Raw genomic sequence first — 21,338 nt, 5'->3', positions numbered from 1 at the left:
TTTTCAAAAACTAAATACATGTTTTGGGGCACCTGGGTGGCTCAGTGGGCTAAGCCTCTGCCTTCGGCTCAGGTCATGATCCCAGGGTTCTGGGATTGAGCCCCGCATCAGGCTCTCTGCTCGGCAGGAAGCCTGCTTCCCTTCCTCTCTCTCTGCCTGCCTCTCTGCCTACTTGTGATCTCTGTCAAATAAACAAATAAAATCTTAAAAATAAATGAATACATGTTTTTTAAAATTATTTATTTATTATTTTTTTATAAACATATATTTTTATCCCCAGGGGTACAGGTCTATGAATCACTAGGTTTACACACTTCACAGCACTCACCATAGCACATACCCTCCCTGATGTCCATAATCCCACTCCCCCTCTCCCACCCCCACCCCAGCAACCCTCAGTTTGTTTGTGAGATTAAGAGTCACTTATGGTTCATCTCCCTCCCAATCCCATCTTGTTTCATAAATAAATACATGTTTTAAAAAAGAAAAGTTACAGATAATCTGGTAGAGCATGTGTTAGAAATAACAAATGGTATTTTTAAACTATTTAAGTGTATTTTCTATAGGTGATATATTTTAATATTATCCTATTATCTTAGTTCTAAATTCTTCAAGACAGAAAATGAAACCATTTTTTTGAACCTCCCATATGTTAGATAATGAGCGTAGGACAAAATGGAAGCAGGAAAAAGTCAAGGGAATGATCTCCCCCCCACCCCCCATATCCTTCTGTAAGCTCTAACAGGTGGTCTTCTGAGGAAGGCGGAAGGCCTTTGGAATTAGGGAAAAGGAGGGAAGTTGCTGTGGTCCGTGGCTGGCTTGGAAAAATCTCATTGTCATCCCAAGTCCTACCCTCTTTCTCATCCTAACAGCAATCACTCAATGCCTGTATCTTCCCTGCCTCCCTGATATTGGCTCCCTTGGTTCCTTTCCTCTTTTCATCTTTGCCTTCCTAAGCGTCAGCCCTTGTGTTTCACCTTAACTACTGCCCCTGTGTCCTTTATTAGTTTCACTGTCTCATCTCTCTGATCCACTCTACATTGTCATGACATTAATCTTTGTTCCACCCAGTTTCCATCATTCCATTTCTTGACTTCCCATAAATCCCTCTCACCCATGGAAGGACGTAGACATTCCTCAGACTGGCATTTCAGATTTCCCATGATCCGACCGGCACACCCTACACTTCCAACCTCCCCCATGAACCCTTTTTTTCATGGTATGTTTTACCATCTTCCACCCAAGCCTTACTCTTTCTTAGGTCGGGCCTCTCATGCTGGACTCTGTGCTTGAAAATTCAACTCTGCCCTCAGTTTCTTAATAGCACCCATCCTTTTAAGTACAGCTCAAATGACAACTCTTTTATGGAACAATAGCTGGCGCCCACAGCTGGGTATCCATATATTTTTTTTCATGTTGTAAATTCCTTAAAGGCATGTTTTACATCTCATCTTCAATTGTATCTCCACACCCAATGCCTTGCTCAGAGTAGACACTCAATACGTATAGTTTACTCATTCAACAAGTGCGTATGGGTTCTGAGTGGATAAATGAATAGATCTGAAATTAGAAATGGAAGAAAAGAAACCAGGTACTTTGCTATTATTTTAAAAAGGGAGCAAAGAGGGACGCCTGGGTGGCTCAGTGGATTAAGCCGCTGCCTTCGGCTCAGGTCATGATCTCAGGGTCCTGGGATTGAGCCCCGCATTGGGCTCTCTGCTCCGCAGGGAGCCTGCTTCCTCCTCTCTCTCTGGCTGCCTCTCTGCCTACTTGTGATCTCTCTCTCTGTCAAATAAATAAATAAAATCTTTTTAAAAAAAAGGGGGGGGAGCAAAGAACACAGTTTGAGAACAATTCAGGAACCATTATGCACAGGAAAAGCAGATGGAGACTTTAAGCCCATGTGTGAAGGGCAGGAGTTGGTATACTGTGTCTCAGCTGCATCCTTTCGAAAGCTGGGCTGCTCCATAAACTGTGACATATGCTGTTGTCCTTGTTGTTTACAGGGAAGTCTTACCATCCAGGAGTATGTGCAAGCAAAGAGAGAGCCAGGCAGAAATATGGTCTTCTGGTCTTCGAAATAGAATAGCAAACTGCAATAATTATTGTATCATTTTTTAATCATTTTTATTTTAATATGTAGGAATTCGGTGTTGTTTTTTTTAAACCAGTGGATTTGTTATTCAACAAAAGAGCTGAATCACTGACTGTAGGGACTGGAATTATCTCATTAAATATAAAATGATTTTCCCTCACCTCCTTCTCAGTGAACTTTTTATTATCTCTTAGGGAGACAAGGCAAGTATATCTCAAAACTTCAGGATTCCTGGAGGAAAGCATCATCAGAACAACATATCACGCTCTTTTTCGTGGCGCCTCGGAGGCTGCTTCAGGATGAAGCTGAACATCTCTTTCCCAGCTACTGGCTGCCAGAAACTCATTGAAGTGGACGATGAACGCAAACTTCGTACCTTTCATGAGAAGCGTATGGCCACAGAAGTTGCTGCTGACGCCCTCGGTGAAGAAGGGAAGGGTTATGTGGTCCGAACCAGTGGTGGCAATGACAAACAAGGCTTCCCCATGAAGCAGGGTGTCTTGACCCATGGCCGTGTCCGCCTGCTGCTGAGTAAGGGGCATTCCTGCTACAGACCAAGGAGGACGGGAGAGAGAAAGCGCAAATCTGTTCAGGGTTGCATTGTGGATGCCAACCTCAGTGTTCTCAACTTGGTCATTGTAAAGAAAGGGGAGAAGGATATTCCTGGACTCACTGATACTACTGTGCCTCGACGCCTGGGGCCCAAAAGAGCCAGCAGAATCCGCAAACTCTTCAATCTCTCTAAAGAAGATGATGTCCGCCAGTATGTTGTGAGAAAGCCCTTAAACAAAGAAGGTAAGAAACCTAGAACCAAAGCACCCAAGATACAGCGTCTTGTTACTCCACGTGTCCTCCAACACAAACGTCGGCATATTGCTTTGAAGACACAGCGCACTAAGAAAAACAAGGAAGAGGCTGCAGAATATGCTAAACTTTTGGCCAAGAGAATGAAGGAGGCCAAAGAAAAACGCCAGGAACAGATTGCCAAGAGACGGAGGCTGTCCTCACTGAGAGCTTCTACCTCTAAGTCTGAGTCCAGTCAAAAATGAGATTTTCTAAGAGTGACAAATAAATAAGATCAGACATTAAAAAAAAAAAGAAGAAGAAGAAGAACATATCAGGGGCGCCTGGGTGGCTCAGTGGATTAAGCCGCTGCCTTCGGCTCAGGTCATGATCTCAGGGTCCTGGGATCGAGCCCCGCATCGGGCTCTCTGCTCCGCAGGGAGCCTGCTTCCTCCTCTCTCTCTGCCTACTTCTCTGCCTACTTGTGATCTCTGCCTGTCAAATACATAAAATAAAATCTTTAAAAAAAAAAAAAGAAGAACAACATATCACTATGAAGTGACGTTGTTTCATGAAAGGAGGGTCACAAAATCCATGGAAATGGATAGGCTATATTCCTTTAAGCCAAATAAAGAAAACCCTGTGTTCACAAAGATTAACGAGGTAGTGAGCAGTCATTTGACAAAAATACCCTGTCACCAAAAAGTGGATTTACACATCACTTTTCAGAAACTTGGCAGCCACGTAAACGGGGTCCACCTATACTCAATGTTGCTCAGCAAGTGATGAGAATCTGGTCACCAGGTGCCAACCTGGGCTACACGTGAACAGGCATCCTTTCTCCCCAACCTATTTAAAAGTCAGTAGATAATTTGGGGAGGATGAATATTTTTCCGGTTGCCACTTAAGGGAATTTTCTTTCTAGTCCATCACACATTGATTAAACATGACTCATTAACACAGCTCTGAGAGGAGCAGGGAACAAGAAACACCTTTCCGGTGTCTTAGTCACTGCTCTATCCTAAATCTGATTCTGTTCCTTTGTTTCAGCAAGGATTTTGTTTTTTTCTGGTTAATTTAAAACATTTAAAAGACAGCTCCCTTAGTACTAGGCATATGGTAGGAACTTGATATACAAATGTTGAATGAACATAAGATTTCTTTCACTCCATGTACCAAGATAATGTCTTCTTATAAATGATTTTGCTAAGTACAGTAAATGATGAATGTTGAATAATGAATATAAATGCTAGAATTCTTTTAATTTTCTTCTCTCCCAGAATGCTTAGTACAGGACTCTGTAAACAGCACACACATGCACACATAGACATAGACTTAATAGCTATTGAGTTAGCTCAAAGGATCTTGGATGAATTACTTTGGGGTTTATCTATTTTGGGTGTGACTTTTCCATTGTCCCTGGAGAATTATTTTATTACAGTACCCCAATGGGGGAGAAAAGCCATGCTGATTCCAACGGTTCGTTAGTATGTTTGGTTTTATACAGTCGTTATAGTTAAATAATTGGTCTATGGTTGCCAAGTCATAATAGATAGATTTTTATCCAAATGCATCAAGAAATTATATGAACACCATAACGCTGTTGGCGGCAAATATCCCCACTATTCAGATGGTTTTCATTCTGATTTGTCATTTGCTCTTGGCCTGATCTATTTTGATAATGTCTATTTTCTTTCAGTTCAAAGTTATGGGCAAATTTAAATTTCAATGACACACCAGGCAGTGGGAGAGGAGAGTTCAAGAGTTGAATGGAATATAGGCTTTGCCACTGTGTGTAAAAATCAAACAAAACAAAAAACCCCAACCTAGTCCTCCTCTTGTGCCTTCCTTTACTCTCACATGTCTACAAGCCTACAGCACCTTGGATGCTCTGTTTACCAAACGGGGGCAGACAGGGGGAGGGGTTCCCACATCAGGCAACTCCACAGCAACAGCTGTGTGTCCTACAATTTATTTCAATTCTGACACTGTCTGTCTGGAGACAGTGTCAGATCCCTCAGGGTAAGGGCTCAGTCCCACGAGAATGCCCCCCCCCCCCCCACTGCAGAGACTGGTCACAAGCAATAATAGGTCCTCAGGTTATCTACATCTACTGTCCAATGTGGCAGAAAATCAGAGGTTCCCATGATCTCCTCCCTCTTGGATTCAACTATTTGCTAGAGGAGCTCGCAGAACTCAAGGAAACATTTATGTTTCCCAATTTATTAAAGGATATAATAAAGGATACAGATGAACAGCCAGATGAAGAGAGGTGCGGGGCAGGGTCTGGGAAGGTACTGAGCACAGGAGCTTCTGTCCCTGTGGAGCCAGGATGCCTCACCCTCCTGGTATGTGGATGTGTTCTTGTACCTGGAAGCTCTCTGAACGCCATACCATTGGTTTTGTAAGGAGCCCTCATCAGGTAGCTATGATCAATCATTAACTCCATTTACAGGCCCTCTGCCCTTTCTGGAGTCACTTATTAGATGTAAAATCTTTGGCCTGGTTACTCAACCTCATTGAATTTCACTTTCCTCAGCTAAAAAAGAAAAAAACACAATAGTACACACCTCTTAGAGTTGTTACAGGGAATAAGTAAAATAATGTATATAAAATACCTGGTGCACAATAGACCTTAGAAAAGGTTAATTCCAGTCTGTCTTCTTTCTTAATAATCCAAACACTCACACAGTGGCAGTACGGAGTTGCTTTCTTTTCTTTTTTTTTAAGATTTTATTTATTTATTTGACAGACAGAGATGACAGGTAGACAGAGAGGCAGGCAGAGAGAGAGGGGGAAGCAGGCTCCCTGCTGAGCAGAGAGCCCGATTTAGGGCTCAATCGCAGGACCCTGGGATCGTGACCTGGAGCCTAAGGCAGAGGCTTTAACCCCCTGAACCACCCAGGCGCCCCCCAGAGTTGCTTTCTAATGTCAATTTAAGAACATTTTTCTAAAGCCTAAAAACACCTCCCTCCCGTGGCTCATGAGGCCTTGCGTGATCTTGCCCCTGCTCGCTCTCTAGCTCCTCTCCTACTGCCACTCTCACTTCGTCTAGGACACTTAAACAGAGCGGCATCGCTTTTCCTCAAACTTACTTGGCTTCTACTTCAGAGCCTTCCCAAATATTTTCTTCCCTGTCTAGATTCTAGAGCAATCTCAATCCCTCCTTCACCTGTATGACCTTTGCTCAACCATCCTCTTATTAGTCCAAATGTTATCTTCTTCGTGGGACTTGCCCTTCCGTCCGGCTTCCAGATGACCTTTCCTCCTCTCTGATAGAATCCAGAATTCTTTCTTTATAGTAGTTATCACATTCTTAATTGTGTATCAATGCATAATTGTTTGTTTTGAATCTCATTTGTTATAAATTGTGTCCCCCCCAAATTCAGATGGTGAAGCCTAATCCTTAGTATCTTAGAAGGTGAGCACAATCTGGAGACATGACTTTTAATGTAGTAGTTAATGTGAGGCTGTTAGGATGGGCTCTAATCCAATCTGACTGGTGTCCCTGTAAGAGATTAGGACACATGGTGAGACAGCTAGGATACACACACACACACACACACACAGAAAAGGCCACATGAGAACACAACAGGAAGCCAGCCCTTTGCAAGCCAAGGAGGGAAAGGCTTCGGGAGAAACCTAGCTGCTGACATGTTGGTCTTAGACTTCCAGCTTCTGGAACTGTGAGAAAACTCATTTCTTTTGTGTAAGCCACCAGAATGTTGTCCCGGCAGCCTTAGCATAGTAGTACACTATTTAAGACCTACCTTCTTCCATTACACTGTGAATTCTATAAGGACAGGGAATATGTCCACATTTCATCACTGAACTCTCAACGTACAGTTTAATGTCTGGCTCTGAGCATGTTTTTGTGTAATTCAAGAATGAATGAATAGATGAATGACTGATGCAGGCTTATGTCAATTTTGGGCTGTAAGCTCCCCATCTTCCAGATCCCCAATGCTCTTCTCCTATGAGATTGACAGCAGACATGTTGAGTAAGTATTTATTTCGGGTAGGCAGGAACATCCCAAAAAGGAAGAACCCAGGAGTGTCACATTCTAGGTCATCGAAAGGCTTCTGAGTGCATGACTCCAGGGCCGAATGTTGGGTTTTAGGAGTGAGACCCCCCACAGGTGGTGCTCGGTGCCCACCATAGCAGGGCGTAGACACTGCAGGAATCCAGCGGCTCCCCTCGGGATTGGGAATACCATCTAAGTGAGCTCCAGGTTCAGACTCCCCATTATTAGTGATAGCATGAGTCTCAAGCTAGTCGTTATGGTCCTGGAAAGCCAGATACTAAGCAAGTATTTGAGCATTACATAGATTGGTATGAATTGACCCTTTAGGGAAGTCTAATGGCTCCAGGGAATGAGCCGAAACTAGAGAGTTTCTGGGAGTCCACACACATCTTTGGGTGTATGGAGACTCAACCCTCCTCAGCAGTATCTCTCCATTATTTGGTGGCTAAGTGCTTAAAATCTTGTCACTAACATGTCACTCTTTGGAGTAAACATCACTATATCTGGCTGCCCCTTTTAAAAAATGAATCCCTATGTCATCAATTGTCCCGCTTTTCAGTCACTAACATCTGATTTTGAAGGAGTTCACCCCTTTCCTCCAGGTGGGCTTGACCGGGCCTGGGTCAGAATGAAGGAAAGAGGGCAAAGGCAGATGTAGGAGAAACAGGTCTTGAGTATAAATCTGGCCAACTTCACAGTTTTTCTAGGAATCGGACATTCTGCCCACAGGCACCCCCACGAGCCTGGCCACACCGTGAGTCACGCTCCTTAGGATTTTTACCATTCTCTGGCCACAAGGAAGGGAAATGCCACGTTGTGGCAGGTCTCTGGTTATGAAAGATAAGGAAACGTAATAAAGGGCATTTCCTTTACCTTTGTTCCTTTCTCCCCACAGACCCATAAATGGTTAATGGGACTCCCCTGGTCTGAGAACTGTTCTGCAGGGTGTAAAGTTTGATTCCTGGAGGCAGATCTTTTTTAAATGCACGAGTGTCAGATAATTGGAAGGGTGGAGTAACTGTAAGCCCGACACACCTTTGTCAGGACTTGTTAGGGAGCAAAGAACTGAAAGAAACGAGGGGGAGAGCAGGAGAAGTAAACATTTTTGAAAGATCACTCAGCTCTAACACACCTGGGCTGGGTCTGGATAAAAAAAAGTGGGGTCTGCAAACGTCTCGTCTCGGAGAAAACATCAGGAGGAGAGAGAGAGAGGGGGGTTTATTCAAAGTTGTTTCCAGTCCCTTCCAAATCTCAAAGAAGGTAAGTTCCAGGAGGGATTTGTCCTTTGTCTCCCTTCCTCTGGGACTTTGACTTGGCATTTGCTATTTGGGATTTGAGTGCTTGTTAGAGAAAATAAGATGAAATTGTTAGGGTTCAAGCATTGCAGCAGACGTAATTAATTGATCCAAAAGTTCCTTTGCTTTCTGCATTCTGCTTGGGGGAGGTCTTTTAAAGGAACAGTCAGAAAGGTTCCTTTGGGGGAAGAAGAAGAAGGCCAATTAAGATAAACTGGGCTCTCGTGGCCAGTTGGGTTTTCTTTCTTGGTATTATTTTCAGTATTGTAAAATGGCTTGTGTTAAATTGTTTTATTCAGAATAGGATAGAGTTATGATTCCTTCGATCTCAGTCTCTGGTGCTTGCTCTCCCCCCTCTCTCCATTTCCTTCGCTTCCCGTGAAGCAGAGACTAGCTCAGAGGTGAAGTCACAGAGAGGGTAAGTGGGGGCTTGGAGAAACAGCCCCTGAGCACAAAGAGCTGAGATGCCGCCTGGGCTCCGCACCGCAGGTCCTGATTAAGTTCGAGAGGATGGGTGGACAACATTGTTGTTTACCAGGCTCTCAAAATACCGCCTCTAATCTAAAGTGTAATATCTGAAGTGGTATAATCCAGGAATTTCCTGGAATCAAATTTAGAACAAGGAAAAAAAAGAAAGGGAACGTTTGACTGTGTAACACACCTTTACTGGCTAATTTGCCCCCTCTCCCCAGATCATTCTGGGGTGAGAATTACCACCTTCAGTATCTCACTGGATGGCCTTCACTGCTCAATGACAAATGACCGTGTTGCTTTTTTTGAAGTGTAGACAGAGCACCTGGCACATGGCTTCATGTGAGTGGCAGTTCATCAGTAGGTAATGGTCAGATTTGCTAATGTCCATAAAATATAGTGAGGTTTGTTAAAAGATAGTCATTTGAAAAGCAGAACTGTTTCTCCTCACCGCGATCTGCTGTGTCTTAGAGGTAAGGCACAGATCTAAGTCAGCTCCTGGTGGCTGCCCTTCAGAAAATGGGAGGCACCAGCCTTACTCTGAGCCCCTTCAAAACACTCACACAAATCTGATCAGAGTTGACCTGGGGACAGTGACAGAGTCTTGCCTCAAGCTTGGATAGAAACTCAGATTCGTGCAATTGATCCCACCTAAGCACCAAGCTCATTCTCAGATTGTGCCTGACCAGAAGCAGCCTAGGTCTGTGCGGTTTGGCTCATTTGCTGTTATTAATAGCAGCAGGACTTCGTGAAAAAGGGCTGTAAACAGGAGGCAGCATCACAAACCCGGTGCCCAAACTCCCTCAACCCCAAATTCTGGAAATCAGGGGTGTCAGATGTAGCCAGAGGCACACCTGGTGCTGAGGTTTGTAGAGACCAAAGCCTCTGAGACAATCCACCCTAGCGCGCTGGTTTTCCTGGCCTCAAACTGCTTGCTCCATCCATGTTAACAGATCAGAGTAGTGCATGGTTTTCTCACCCTCTGACCATTTTGTTGTTTTGTTTTTAGATTTGAAACAATCAGAGATGGGAGTAATAGAAGCTGTAAAAAAAATACTTGCGGTTCCTTAGCAGAAGCTAGAGAGATTAATTCTTAAAACAGGAACTAGAAAATACTTAGCTTCTCCATTCCCTTCCCTGTTGAAGACCAAGTGTTTCGTGGGCCATTATTTTTTTCATAAGGTTTTTAATTTAATTTAATTTAATTTATTTGAAAGAGAGAGACAGAGATAGAAACAGAGATAGCGGGGCGCCTGGGTGGCTCAGTGGGTTAAAGCCTCTGCCTTCGGCTCAAGTCATGATCTCAGGGTCCTGGGATCGAGCCCTGCATCGGGCTCTCTGCTCAGCGAGGAGCCTGCTTCCTCCTCTCTGCCTACTTGTGATCTCTGTCTCTCTGTCAAATAAATAAATAAAATCTTAAAAAAAAAAAAAAAGAACGAAAAGAAACAGAGATAGCAAGAGAGCACACAAGAGGGAGAAGAGGGACAAGCAAGATCCCCTCTGAGCAGGGTTAGATTTCAGAACCCTGGGATCATGACCTGAGCCAAAGGCAGATGCTTAACCACCTGAGCCACCCAGGCGCCCCTCATGGGTCATTAGAATAAGGTCACTGTGAGAGCTGACTCTCCGTAACCGTGGTTTGTCCTGATTCGTGGGCCAGTGCCATCTCTGGAAGGGTTTTAGGTGAATGTGACATAATTTAAATGCAGTGGAAAGAAAAAATTCTAAAGAGTAGAAAAATGATCTTGAATTGCCTCTTTCTGCATAAGAAAATATCATGAGATCATTTTTCTACATCTTCTAAAGAGCATTAACTAGGACATCACCATGAGCAGCGCCTTAGCACTACAGGTGAAATTAGCATAATTTTGGAATTGAGAACCTAGAGACCTGCTCTTCCTTGGTTCTAGTGCAGTGGCCTAAACATCAAATAAGTTAAAATTAAAGAGTTAAAAAATTATGCTACTTGACAGTACTTCCATTAAGTAGTGTTTTGGGAGGAGTGAGCTGGGCGGGGAGGCACAGGCTCAGGCATGTGTCCGGGCTTGTAACCTTCCTTTCCTTAGCGTTACACTTCTTAAAACTATCCGCACTGAGAACGTTTAAAAAGGAAGTCCTGCGGGGATACCATAGGCCCTATGGGACGATCCCAGTCCAGGTTTGGCCTAGACCCATCACTTTCCTTTCGATGACTCACTTAAGAAAATTTTCATCTTGTGTTTGATTAAGAGGAATCTGCCTCCCAGCATAACCCTGCCACTTTAGACTTTTGGTGGCAAAGTCACCAGAACTCCGGCCTGGGTATTCCAGGCCCAGGAAATCATTCTGAGCAGCCATGGGATTCAGCCTTCTCAGGGGCTTCAGACTGAAAGAGAGGCAGGGACCCATCCACCCACACCCAGCTCAGGCCCATTCTCTCCGTGAGCACCTTCTAGTAAGGATTCCCCAAGTTCTGGAGGAGGGTATTTGATTTCTTAGCAGGTGGTCCCTCTCCTTGTGCCCTCTGGAAGTTGGGGAACCCGTGCATTTTGCTGTACACATCAAAGCTCCATCATTAACACTTAAGGAAAAGATTGAGAGTGCCTAGGACAGTGGGTGATTTTTCTGGGTACAGAAAGAACAAGGAAACACTCACTAGGTTTGCTGCCTGGACGCTGAGACCTTCATCAATGGGATCTATCCTCAGTCCGTCTTGATGGCGACAAGTAAAAGAAACCCAGCCAAACCCAAATGGATGGCTGCTGACGGCCGCTTTCTTTAAAGGATCAAAACACACAATAACTTGCGGGAAGTAAAAGCCTCCAGGGCCTGTTATAAACAGTAACTTTCAGGATAGTGTTTCCTATCAGTTCGGGTACCACCCTAGGTGGCTCCCCGCAAGCGGCCAGGTGCATTTGAGTGTTTAATCTCCAAAATGCCTCCTGGTCCACAGCTAACGACCAATTAAAAAAAAAAAAAAAAAAGGCAGAGGGGCTTCAGAGATACCAGAGGCAATTACTGCTTAAAAGCTTTCAAAAAGGGTGTCTGGTGGCATGTAGGTTTGTATGACAGTAGTTAAACATGTTATAGCCGGAATGCAGACATAGACACAGGCCAGGTTTGGCCTTCTCAAGAGGCTGGACTCCGTTGTGAAATGGTTTATGGAGCCGGTCCTCTTTGGTTCTGGGAAACATACCAGAGTCAAAGCCACCTTCTGTGGCTTTTCAGATCCAGTCAAGAGTTTTTCCATGATGCCTCATTCCTTGCCTAGAGCTGCACTTAAGAAACTCCAGTGAGCAAGAAGTTGGCACGTTCAACCAAGCCCTGAAGCTAACTGTGCCCATCTTGGTTCATTCCACCAGCCTGCTGAGCAGCCCGTCTCCTGTGATCTTGGTTTTCAGTGAGGAAGTCACCTGGGGCCGCATTATGACTTTCGTAGGCCCTGGATGTATTTGATTTTGTGGACCCCTTCCTCCATTCAAAAAACCAAAACCAAACCAAACAAAAAACTTTAAAAATTATATTTTATAACTGCATTGAAAGAATATAAACCAGGTTGGATTGTATTCATTTCTCCTTCTGATTTTAAAGATATTCTTTTTAAGATTTGAGAGAGAGAGAGAGAGCGCACACGTGCATGAGCAGGGGAGTGGGGCAGAGAGAGCGGGAGAGAGAGAATCCTCAAGTCCTCAAGCAGACTCCCCACTTAGCACAGAACCCAACTCAGCTAGATCCCAGGACCCAGAGATCATGACTTGAGCCAAAGTCAAGAGTCAGTCGCTTAACTGACTAAGCCACCCAGGCACCGCATTTCTCCTTCTGATTTTAAATTTAAAAAAATATATATTTATTTGAGCTAGAGAGAGAGTATGAGCAGGAGGGAAGGGTAGAGGGAGGAGAAGCAGACTTCCCACTCAGCCTAGAGCCCAATGCGGGGCTCCATCCCTAGACCCAGAGATCATGACCTGAGCCAAAGGCAGATGCTTAACCAACTGAGCCACCCAGGTGCCCCTCTTCTTCTGATTGTAAAAAGAAATTAAAACACTTTCATGGGTCCCTTAAAGTGTGATAGGATGAGGTACTGTGCCTTGTGTGCCTAATGGATAAGTGACCCTGAAGTCACCAGGCAGGTAAAAAAAAAATCTGAAAGGAGAAATCTTAAGCAAGGCGCATCCTGGGCAGAAGTGGCTTTCCCTGAATTCCAGAATCCAGTTTGAACTGCATGCAAAAGAGAAAGGGAAGGTTAGGGGTAGGAGGGAAAATATAGGAAAAGCCAGATTTCAAGTCTTCCCAGACATGGGACTGGAAGCCACATCAAGAACCCAGTTGGGAAGGGGCTCTCTGTTGTGCTCCCCTGTGTGTTTAAGCCTCAGCCCCCACCCCAGTCTCTCGCTGTCAGATGGCTTCAGTCCATCTACACTTCAGGACACAGTAGACAAGGTCTCAGTGGTTTTCCCTTCTGGAAGCAGTGAGTGAGGGGGAAACATAGATAACATAAAAATATGCCTTCCTACATATTTCTGTAGATTTTATGCATTTTCTTCATATACTTTTTCCTACTTGTGCCTGCAAATAAGCATAGCGGGGCTAGCTTATTACAAAGGGAAAGTTCCATATTGTAAGAAGTGTTAAGTACCATACAAGTACCAGCAATACAGTAATTGTTTTCCTGGTTTAAATCCATCAAATGTCTGGATGCCTGGGTGGCTCAGTTGGTTAAGTGTCTGCCTTCTACCCAGGTCATGATCCCAGGGTACTGGGATCAAGTTCCATATAGGACTCCTTGCTCAGCAGGGAGCCTGCTTCTCCCTCTGCCTGTTGTGCATGCTCTCTCTCTCTCTGACAAATAAATAAAATCTAAAAAAAAAAAAAAAAATCGATCGAACATCGTTCTCCCATCTAAACTCTAAATAATGAAGTATTCTATTCATCGAGTTCCTTGTAGAGCACTAAACATTATGGGATACAACAAAATGAGTTCGTTAAAAGCACCGAGTGCATTGACAGATATCCTTCAGCTGTCTGTTACCTTTTTTTTTTTTTAAGATTTTGTTTATTTATTTGACAGATCACAAGTAGGCAGAGAGGCAAACAGAGAGAGGGAAGCAGGCTCCCTGCTGATCAGAGCCGGAGGTGGGCTCGATGACCTGAGCCAAAGGCAGAGACTTTAACCCACTGAGCCACCCAGGCACCCCTGTCTGTTACTTTAGCAAAGAATGGAGGTTTTATAGTCAAAGGTCAGGGTGCCATATCTTCCATGTAATTCCACTATTACTCAGCAAGGGGCAGTCTGGTCGATGAGATCTTGAAAAAAGAGCTCCCCATACAGGACAGAATCCAAAGTGGAACTATCCACTTTGTGCAGTCCAGAGTGGACTCCCTCTAACTGAAACAAGGAGTGGGAGGGACTCTGTAAAAAAATATGCACAAGAATTATGCCTTGAATTCTGGGAGTCAAGTGTTTTTGTTTCTCAGCTTGCATACTAGGGACCTGCGCTTCCTAAAAGTGATGGTAAGTGTCATGGCTGATCATGGTTTTTGGCTTTTCTGCAGGTGGCTATGGTATGGATGTAACCAAGAAAAACAAGCGAGATGGCACCGAAGTCACTGAAAGAAGTAAGAGCATGAGGCATAGCATTATAAAAGTAATCAAAAATTTGGAAAGAGTAATTCATGCCTGATTCCATCACAACTACTGTCTAATTTCTAAATTATTTATAGTCTTTCTTTTTTTTTCTTTTGTTTCACTGTATCATTTAAAATGTCTTCCTAAGTAGACTTTATTCCTTCCCATATGATGGATTTTATTGATTTTTATTTTAACATACTTGTAATCGAAATGTGTTCTGCTTTTTCTTCAAAAATGAAAACTACCATTTCGACATATAGTTCTCATAATTAGTACTTTTAATAGCTGCATAATGTTCTGTGAAATGAATCAGCCAAAGGCATTTAACCATTTCTTTATTTAGAAGGCAGGGCAACAGAAATCCAAAAGAATAATATCCTGCTTACTGCAGGGACAAAGTTAGAATAACACTGGTGTTGCAGTCACAATCTACACTGAAACAGAAAACAGACACATATCTTTTGTGAAACTGCCCAAATCATAAAAATTCAGAGACATTTAAACTGTCCCCGAAATGGTTCCGACTCTTTCATTTATCCTGTGACTTTCATATATCTCTAATAAAAAAATTCTGGCTTCCCGGACTTGGAACGTTAGGTTAAGAAGTAATTTATTTTTATGTGTCCAAGAATCCCAAAGGTCCACACAATGAGAGGTTTAGTGAAAGCTCAAGGACTGTTATTCAAATCAAGCTTCCATTTTAGTCTGAAAAACCATTTTCCTGTTATGCATGGAATGTAGTTTCTGCCACAGTCGTCACCCCAGGTTCCTGCCAAGACAAGAAAATCAATTAGAAAAGTACCGTGTGAAGAAGGAAAGGAGTCGGGCCAGCAAGACAGGCACAGGACAGAGCCGTATCGCGCCGACGGCTTTAACTGGTGCAAAGGATCCTGTACCTTTTCCCCTTTAGCCTCCCGTACCGATGCGCATGCGCACAGACAGAGCCCACATGCACATACACCTGGGCATGCGCACATGTACATCACGCGTGCACATATACCCGGGCACATGCGCCCACATGCACACGCCGCACAAGTGTGTGACGTCAGTAGACTGCTGCTCCTTTATGTCCGGCTCAGAGGGAGGTGGTAATGACGGTCACCCTTAGAGAACAGCGTTGGCCCCGCTGTGGTGGTAGGAATCTGCCCACCTCCCCATGTTGCTGCAAGAGAGAGAGCGGTTCAGGAAGGCAATAGGTTTTTCTTCTAACTGGTGTTTAAAACATTCTGGAAGCTTTCATTACCTCTATAGACTCATCTTCACTTGGGAGTCTAGAGAAACTCAGCCTGGGTTGGCAAAGGCACTGTTTCTTGTAGTCTGTCTTTGATGCAGCTGTCCCTAAGTTCACCGAACACCAAATGCGACTTACTAATAACCCCCGGCCTTCCTACACAACCCCACATTCAGGGATGGCCCTGCAGATTTTAGTATGAATTATGTCCTTCAGACACCCCCAGCTAAAAAAGAAGTGCAAAGTGATTATCCACTTCACAGTGAGATCAGCCAGGATAATGCCCTGGCCCCAGCCGGACTGGGTGACCTTTGGAAGGGGCAGTTCAGACAGAGTGTGGCTCCACACATCTGAGGTGACTTGAGGCCCTGGTCCTCCTTCAGAGGTGAATCCAGGCCTGCACTGGATCTTACTGTTAAATGGGAGACATGAATGCCAAGGTAAGTCATCCTTCTAACCAGTGGGTAACTACTTTTGGTTCCAAAAGGATATAAATGTATCTTCCAGGTCCATTAAATCCCATGTTATTGCACATATGTTCATGTGCAGAGAGTCAGAGCACATGCCTTAAAGCATGAGTATACAAAAATCTATGTTAAACCTAATTTAAGATGCTGAGCCTGTGACAGATGTTAGACCTTGCCAAGATATAGGGAATTCAGCATAGTATATCTGATCTTTTTATTTTCTTTTTCTAGTTATTACGGAAACAGTAACTACAAGACTTACATCCTTACCTCCAAGTAAGTGACTGTCGAGAGCTTTCTTCTCAGTAAGGCATGTGTGAAGGACCCCACATGTAACCTTTCCCATGGGCACTGACTCTTCAGTTGAGCAAAACTAAAATATCTGAAATCTCTTTTTTAACAGCTATATATAGACATTAACTTATACAACCACGAAATCCATCAGGTTGAAGTATATGTAATTCAATGGTTGTTGGTATTGTTAACCTTAAAAATAAACTGGCCAGTTATTTCACCAGCAAAATATGGGTTTATTTAGGAATAGCAAAGAATCACAACCTGGAACAAGCAAGCTAAGGCTAACCATAGGCAAGTCCAACAAACAAAGGAGAGAATTATTTTATGGAGAATAAAGAGGATGCTAAGAGGTGTTGTTTAAATGAAAGCCCATTGGAGAAAAGCAGTTCAGGGTGATGGATGGTTTCTCATTGGCCAAGTTGCAGGTGTAGTAGATTTCCTGGAGGAAATGCAGTGTACATCTTTTCCTGTTGAGGCCTGTAGTTGATGACTCTTTTCTGGTGAGGATTCTTCTGTTGTGTCTGTAATTGACATTAAGTGGCGTGGCTCCCCTTCCAACCTCCCCCTCCAGCATCAATTCACTTGAGCGAGGTTTCCTTTTATTAATTTTCATAGTATCTTTATAGAGTTGTGCAGCCAATGCAACGATCTAATTTTAGAACATTGCATCACCCCAAAAGGAAACTTCCTGATCAGTAGCAGTCATTCACCATTACCTCCTCCTTCCCCAGCCCCCGAGAACTGTGAATCTATTCTCTGTCTCTATAGATTTACCTGATCAGACACTCATATCAGAAACCTTATCCAGCCTGAGCAGAGGATGGGAGAAGGGAACCACCAGTCAGGCTTCTGTCTAAGTCCACTAGTTTTCTGGGGCAGTCCTTAGATTGAGTGGCTTCTGTATTGGAGAACTGAGCCCTAAAGCTACTCCTGCACCTGCCAGGCAGCCTGGCTTACAGAGGATGGGGAGGAGAGGTCAGAGCATGACGGCCGCCATGGGAACACCAGCGACACAGAGCTGTCACTCACCACTCACTCAACAACTCTAGTGGCTGCCATGTCTATGGCACTGACCAGGCAATCTCCAAAAAGCAAGCCCAACCCACATCCTGGCCTCACAGAGCCTTTCATCACTCAGCTGCCTCTTCTAATGCTTCAGCTTTCCTAATGAGCAACTTGCTATGCTCTGCCCAGAAGACTTTCCTTTTAAATCAGGTGGAATATTTGCTCTTGACATTTCTATCACAAACAAACGCAGGGGAATATGGCAGCTCGCACCTGCGAAGGGACGCCAAACCAGCAGGGTCGTGGGTGATAAGCCAGGGGTGGTCTCCACAGCGGAGCAGGAGAGGACCCCTCCTGGCCTGATTCCACCCATAAACTGTCACCCGCTTCTTGTTTGTGCAGAAGGGGGAACCAGCAACGGCTATGCTAAAACGGGCTCTCTGGGTGGAGGGAGCCGGCTGGAGAAGCACAGCCTGACCCATGGCAGCAGTGGCTACATAAACTCAAGTAAGTGCCTGCTGGTGGAGGGACTGGGGGAGAGCAGTGGACAGGGGCAGAGGGATCCTATGAAGAGAGGAATGGTCACAAGTGCTTGTCATCCATTCCAAGTGCTCCCAGTTGTTGTGTGACTGACACAGAGACCAGCCAAAGTGATACTTTAAAAGACGCACTGAAAGCCTCATTACAATGGGATCAGTTTTCATTTAGTCCCTAATATAAATAACAATGCTCAAGAATGCTTTGTGGGAGGTGCTCTTTTCCTACTGAGTCACTCACTAGAAGCCCTTTCTTTCAGGGAAGGGTGTGCACAGAAGAGGGTTTACAATTTGAATTAACAACAACAACAAAAGAAACTTAACCACTGGGTTACTCCACTCAGAGAGTCTAGTGACGCACAATCCTACACTGAGTTTCCACTGGGCAAGCGTCCAACACAGGCCCATTGTTCCCTGTAAAGCACTCTTTCACGGTAGCTTCCAAACCAAAACGAGACAGAGTGAGGCAAAACAAACGAAAAACAAGCACACGTATAACCCCTGAGGCCATTTAAACCATCTTCAATTGACACTGAAAAAGAAGACCCAAGACACAAATAGCCAGGTTGACCAAGAGGCACGGGTGCCGCCAGCTGTCAAAGTCATGGGACACATCGTGCGATTGTGTCCTAGTCCATCCAGCAGTGAGCTACAATTAAATGCCAGGTCCTCAAGAAAAATCCTGCCAAAGCCTCTCCCTTGCCATGTGCAGCCATGTCCACAAAGGGCCCCCCTGCTTTCCTTCTGTGGTCAGCTGGGGAAGGACAGCGGTGATGACGGCGATGATCTCACTTCCCACTTCTGAGCAGTGTTCTCAGAAGGCCCTCTGGGCCCCCATAGGACCCTCTTCAACCTTGGGCAGCCTGAACGCAGTCAGTATAACTGCAAAGCCAGTCGGAGGTGCGGTGAGAGTTGATGCTTGTCCCCTCTGCAGGTGGGAGCACGCGAGGCAATGCCTCCACATCCAGTTACAGGAGGGCTCACTCCCCCGCCTCCACTCTGCCCAACTCACCTGGCTCCACCTTCGAAAGGAAAACGCACATCACTCGGCATGGAACATACGAAGGTATCAGTCTGTACATTTCATTTCATTTCATTATAGATGTCATTAGTACAGAACGGTGGACTTATGATAGCCTGGGGATGGGACCCAGGGCCAGAAAGAGCACCTGCCCTGGGATTGTGAGAAGCCACTGATTATAGACTGGGGGGTTTGGGGGAAGAAAGGGACGTTCCAAAAGGACTTTCATATGCTAAAGAAGACTCGCCGGATAATGGAGGCCTGCCTATTGCCAAGCTAAGGTGGTTTTTCCCTCCAGCAAGGCAGACAGTAGCGCTGGTGGGTGCTTTCTTGTCTCCTACTCTGCCTGCCTATTTGTCAGTGGGCTTTTAAGGACCTGTAATTTAATCTCCATATCTTTCTGCCTTTGCTGCCCACATCAGTTTCATTTCTTTTATGGGCTTATGTTACTTGGAGATTTCATTGATTGACCTGCCCCCTAATTCATTCATCCATTCAGTTTTATCTCATATCTATCGTGTGTTTAACACCGTGTGGAATGCCTTAGTGGACACCGTCGGGGTCACGGGCTGGCTGCCTCAAAACAGGCTGCTGTGGCTTGAACATTACTTTGAGTTAAAAGCAGTCCAAACCCGGCAGACTGAGGAAAAGCTCTTTACCTCCTCCTCAGCTGCTTGCTTGTACCAAGAAGGGAACGGTTAACAGAGATTCTCCTTGTAAGGGCCTGTGTAGCCAGAGCGGCCCCACCTCAGTTGAACAACCATTTTGTTGTTTTTGCAGTAAAACTTAAATTGACCCTGCGCCCCCCAGGGGAACTTGCTTAAAAGCAAGTTGGGAAACCAGTCCCAGGTAACAAAGCCCAAATACAAGGGCAGGTCGGGTCAGGTGGAGACATCCAATCAGTAGAGCATGCGTACTGTCTCCCTAGCTACCAAGGAGTGTGGGCCCCACCTTTTGGGCGCCAGTTCTTTTCTTTTTTTTTTTTTTTTTTAAGATTTTATTTATTCATTTGACAGAGAGAGATCACAAGTAGGCAGAGAGGCAGGCAGAGAGAGTGAAAGGGAAGCAGGCTCCCTGCCGAGCAGAGAGCCTGATGCGGGACTCGATCCCAGAACCCTGAGATCATGACCTGAGCCAAAGGCAGCGGCTTAAACCACTGAGCCACCCTGGGCGCCAGTTCTGACCAAGGTGATAGGCTAGTTCAAATAGCTACTTTGGGGTGAGCTGTAATTCAATTGGCCATCCGTGTGGGACCTAGCATGACTGTGCAGCTTTCTCTATGTGTTGCAATCTCATTGGCCACCTGTGTGTGGCCAGGACCAACCACATGGCCCTTGCCCTTTAAAAGTTAGTCGGTAAGGGGCGCCTGGGTGGCTCAGCGGGTTAAAGCCTCTGCCTTCAGCTCAGGTCATGATCCCAGGGTCCTGGGATCGAGCCCCGCATTGGGCTCTCTGCTTGGCACAGAACCTGCTTCTTCCTCTCTCTCTCTCTGCCTGCCTCTCTGCCTACTTGTAATCTCTATCTGTCAAATAAATAAATCTTTAAAAAAAAAAAAAAGTTAGTCGGTAAGGCAGGGACAGTTCGCCTCTCTGTAAGAGACGGACCTGACTGGTCAGTTTGATTCTCGATGCTTGGCATGAAATTAAGCTCTGCTTGACCTTCGCTTTGTATCAGTTTTGCTTCTTTAATCACAGACCCATTATTGGGGGACCTTTCATCCTAAGATACTTATCTCCATAAGGCAATCTTTTTTTCCAACCATCTCCTCTCACCTTCCTGCAAATGGTCTTTCTGCCCTTCGTATCCTCAGGCCCCTACCCCTCTCCTCAACTTGCACAAGCATCACGTTGCCTGTTTCTGGAATTTCCATGTCTGTGTGGATTCCCTGTATGTACAAAGCTAAATTTGATTTTCTCCTTTCTCCTGTTAATCTGTCTTATATCAGTTTGATTCTTAGTCCTGCTAGAAAGATCTTGAAAGGTAGAGGAAATGCTTCCTCCCCAGCAACACTTAAATGAGTTACATGTGAGGGGCACCTGGGTGGCAGTCAGTTCAGTGTCCATCTCTTGGTTTAGGCTCAGGTCATGATCTCCGAGTCGTGAGATCGAGCCCTGGGTTCGGCTCCATGCTCACTGTAGAGTCTGCTAACATTCCTCTCTCCCTCTGCCCTCTCTACAAAATAAGTAAACAAATCTTTTTAAAAAAAGAAGTAATGAACTAGATGTGGATCTTGTCTTCAAGTTGCCTGTGGTCTGATAGATAAGCTAAGCTGATGGATTAAAAACTGTGATGTAAAGTTGAAGGGGATGAGCATTTCCAGCTGAGTCTTCAGAGAAGACTATGGGGCCTGAGTCTGGGCGTTCAGGTGTGTGACGATGGAGGCCGGGTGGAGAGGTGGGGTGCTCCAGCCTGCAGGGGGCGCACTCAGCACAGACAGGCAGCAGTCGGGCTGGGCGGCAGGCAGCTGGAGGGACTCAGATTCAGGGCTGGCCTGTGATGTCTGG

The 21,338-nt window shown here is 45.0% G+C and overlaps 2 protein-coding genes across 2 annotated transcripts in view; both read left to right on the top strand.

Annotated features, from left to right (window-relative positions):
* Positions 1–2,359: 2,359 nt before the first annotated feature.
* On the top strand, positions 2,360–3,193 carry LOC123955474 (40S ribosomal protein S6-like). Its single transcript, XM_046027570.1, has one exon. The coding sequence runs from the start codon at positions 2,395–2,397 to the stop codon at positions 3,142–3,144; it is 750 nt and encodes a 249-aa protein (XP_045883526.1). The 5' UTR covers positions 2,360–2,394; the 3' UTR covers positions 3,145–3,193.
* Positions 3,194–7,927: 4,734 nt separating this feature from the next.
* The window catches only part of COL17A1 (collagen type XVII alpha 1 chain), a 51,882-nt gene continuing 38,471 nt past the window's right edge, over positions 7,928–21,338 (top strand). Inside the window, exons 1-5 of the mRNA XM_046027501.1 lie at positions 7,928–8,163; positions 14,202–14,264; positions 16,207–16,251; positions 17,680–17,784; positions 18,748–18,879. Coding sequence (XP_045883457.1) covers positions 14,213–14,264; positions 16,207–16,251; positions 17,680–17,784; positions 18,748–18,879 — 334 coding nt within the window. The 5' untranslated portion in view covers positions 7,928–8,163; positions 14,202–14,212. The remainder of the gene's footprint in view (positions 8,164–14,201; positions 14,265–16,206; positions 16,252–17,679; positions 17,785–18,747; positions 18,880–21,338) is intronic.

This window comes from Meles meles, chromosome 13, assembly GCF_922984935.1.
Source record: "Meles meles chromosome 13, mMelMel3.1 paternal haplotype, whole genome shotgun sequence".
NCBI lineage: Eukaryota > Metazoa > Chordata > Mammalia > Carnivora > Mustelidae > Meles > Meles meles.
This window is presented reverse-complemented; position numbering and strand designations above follow the sequence as displayed.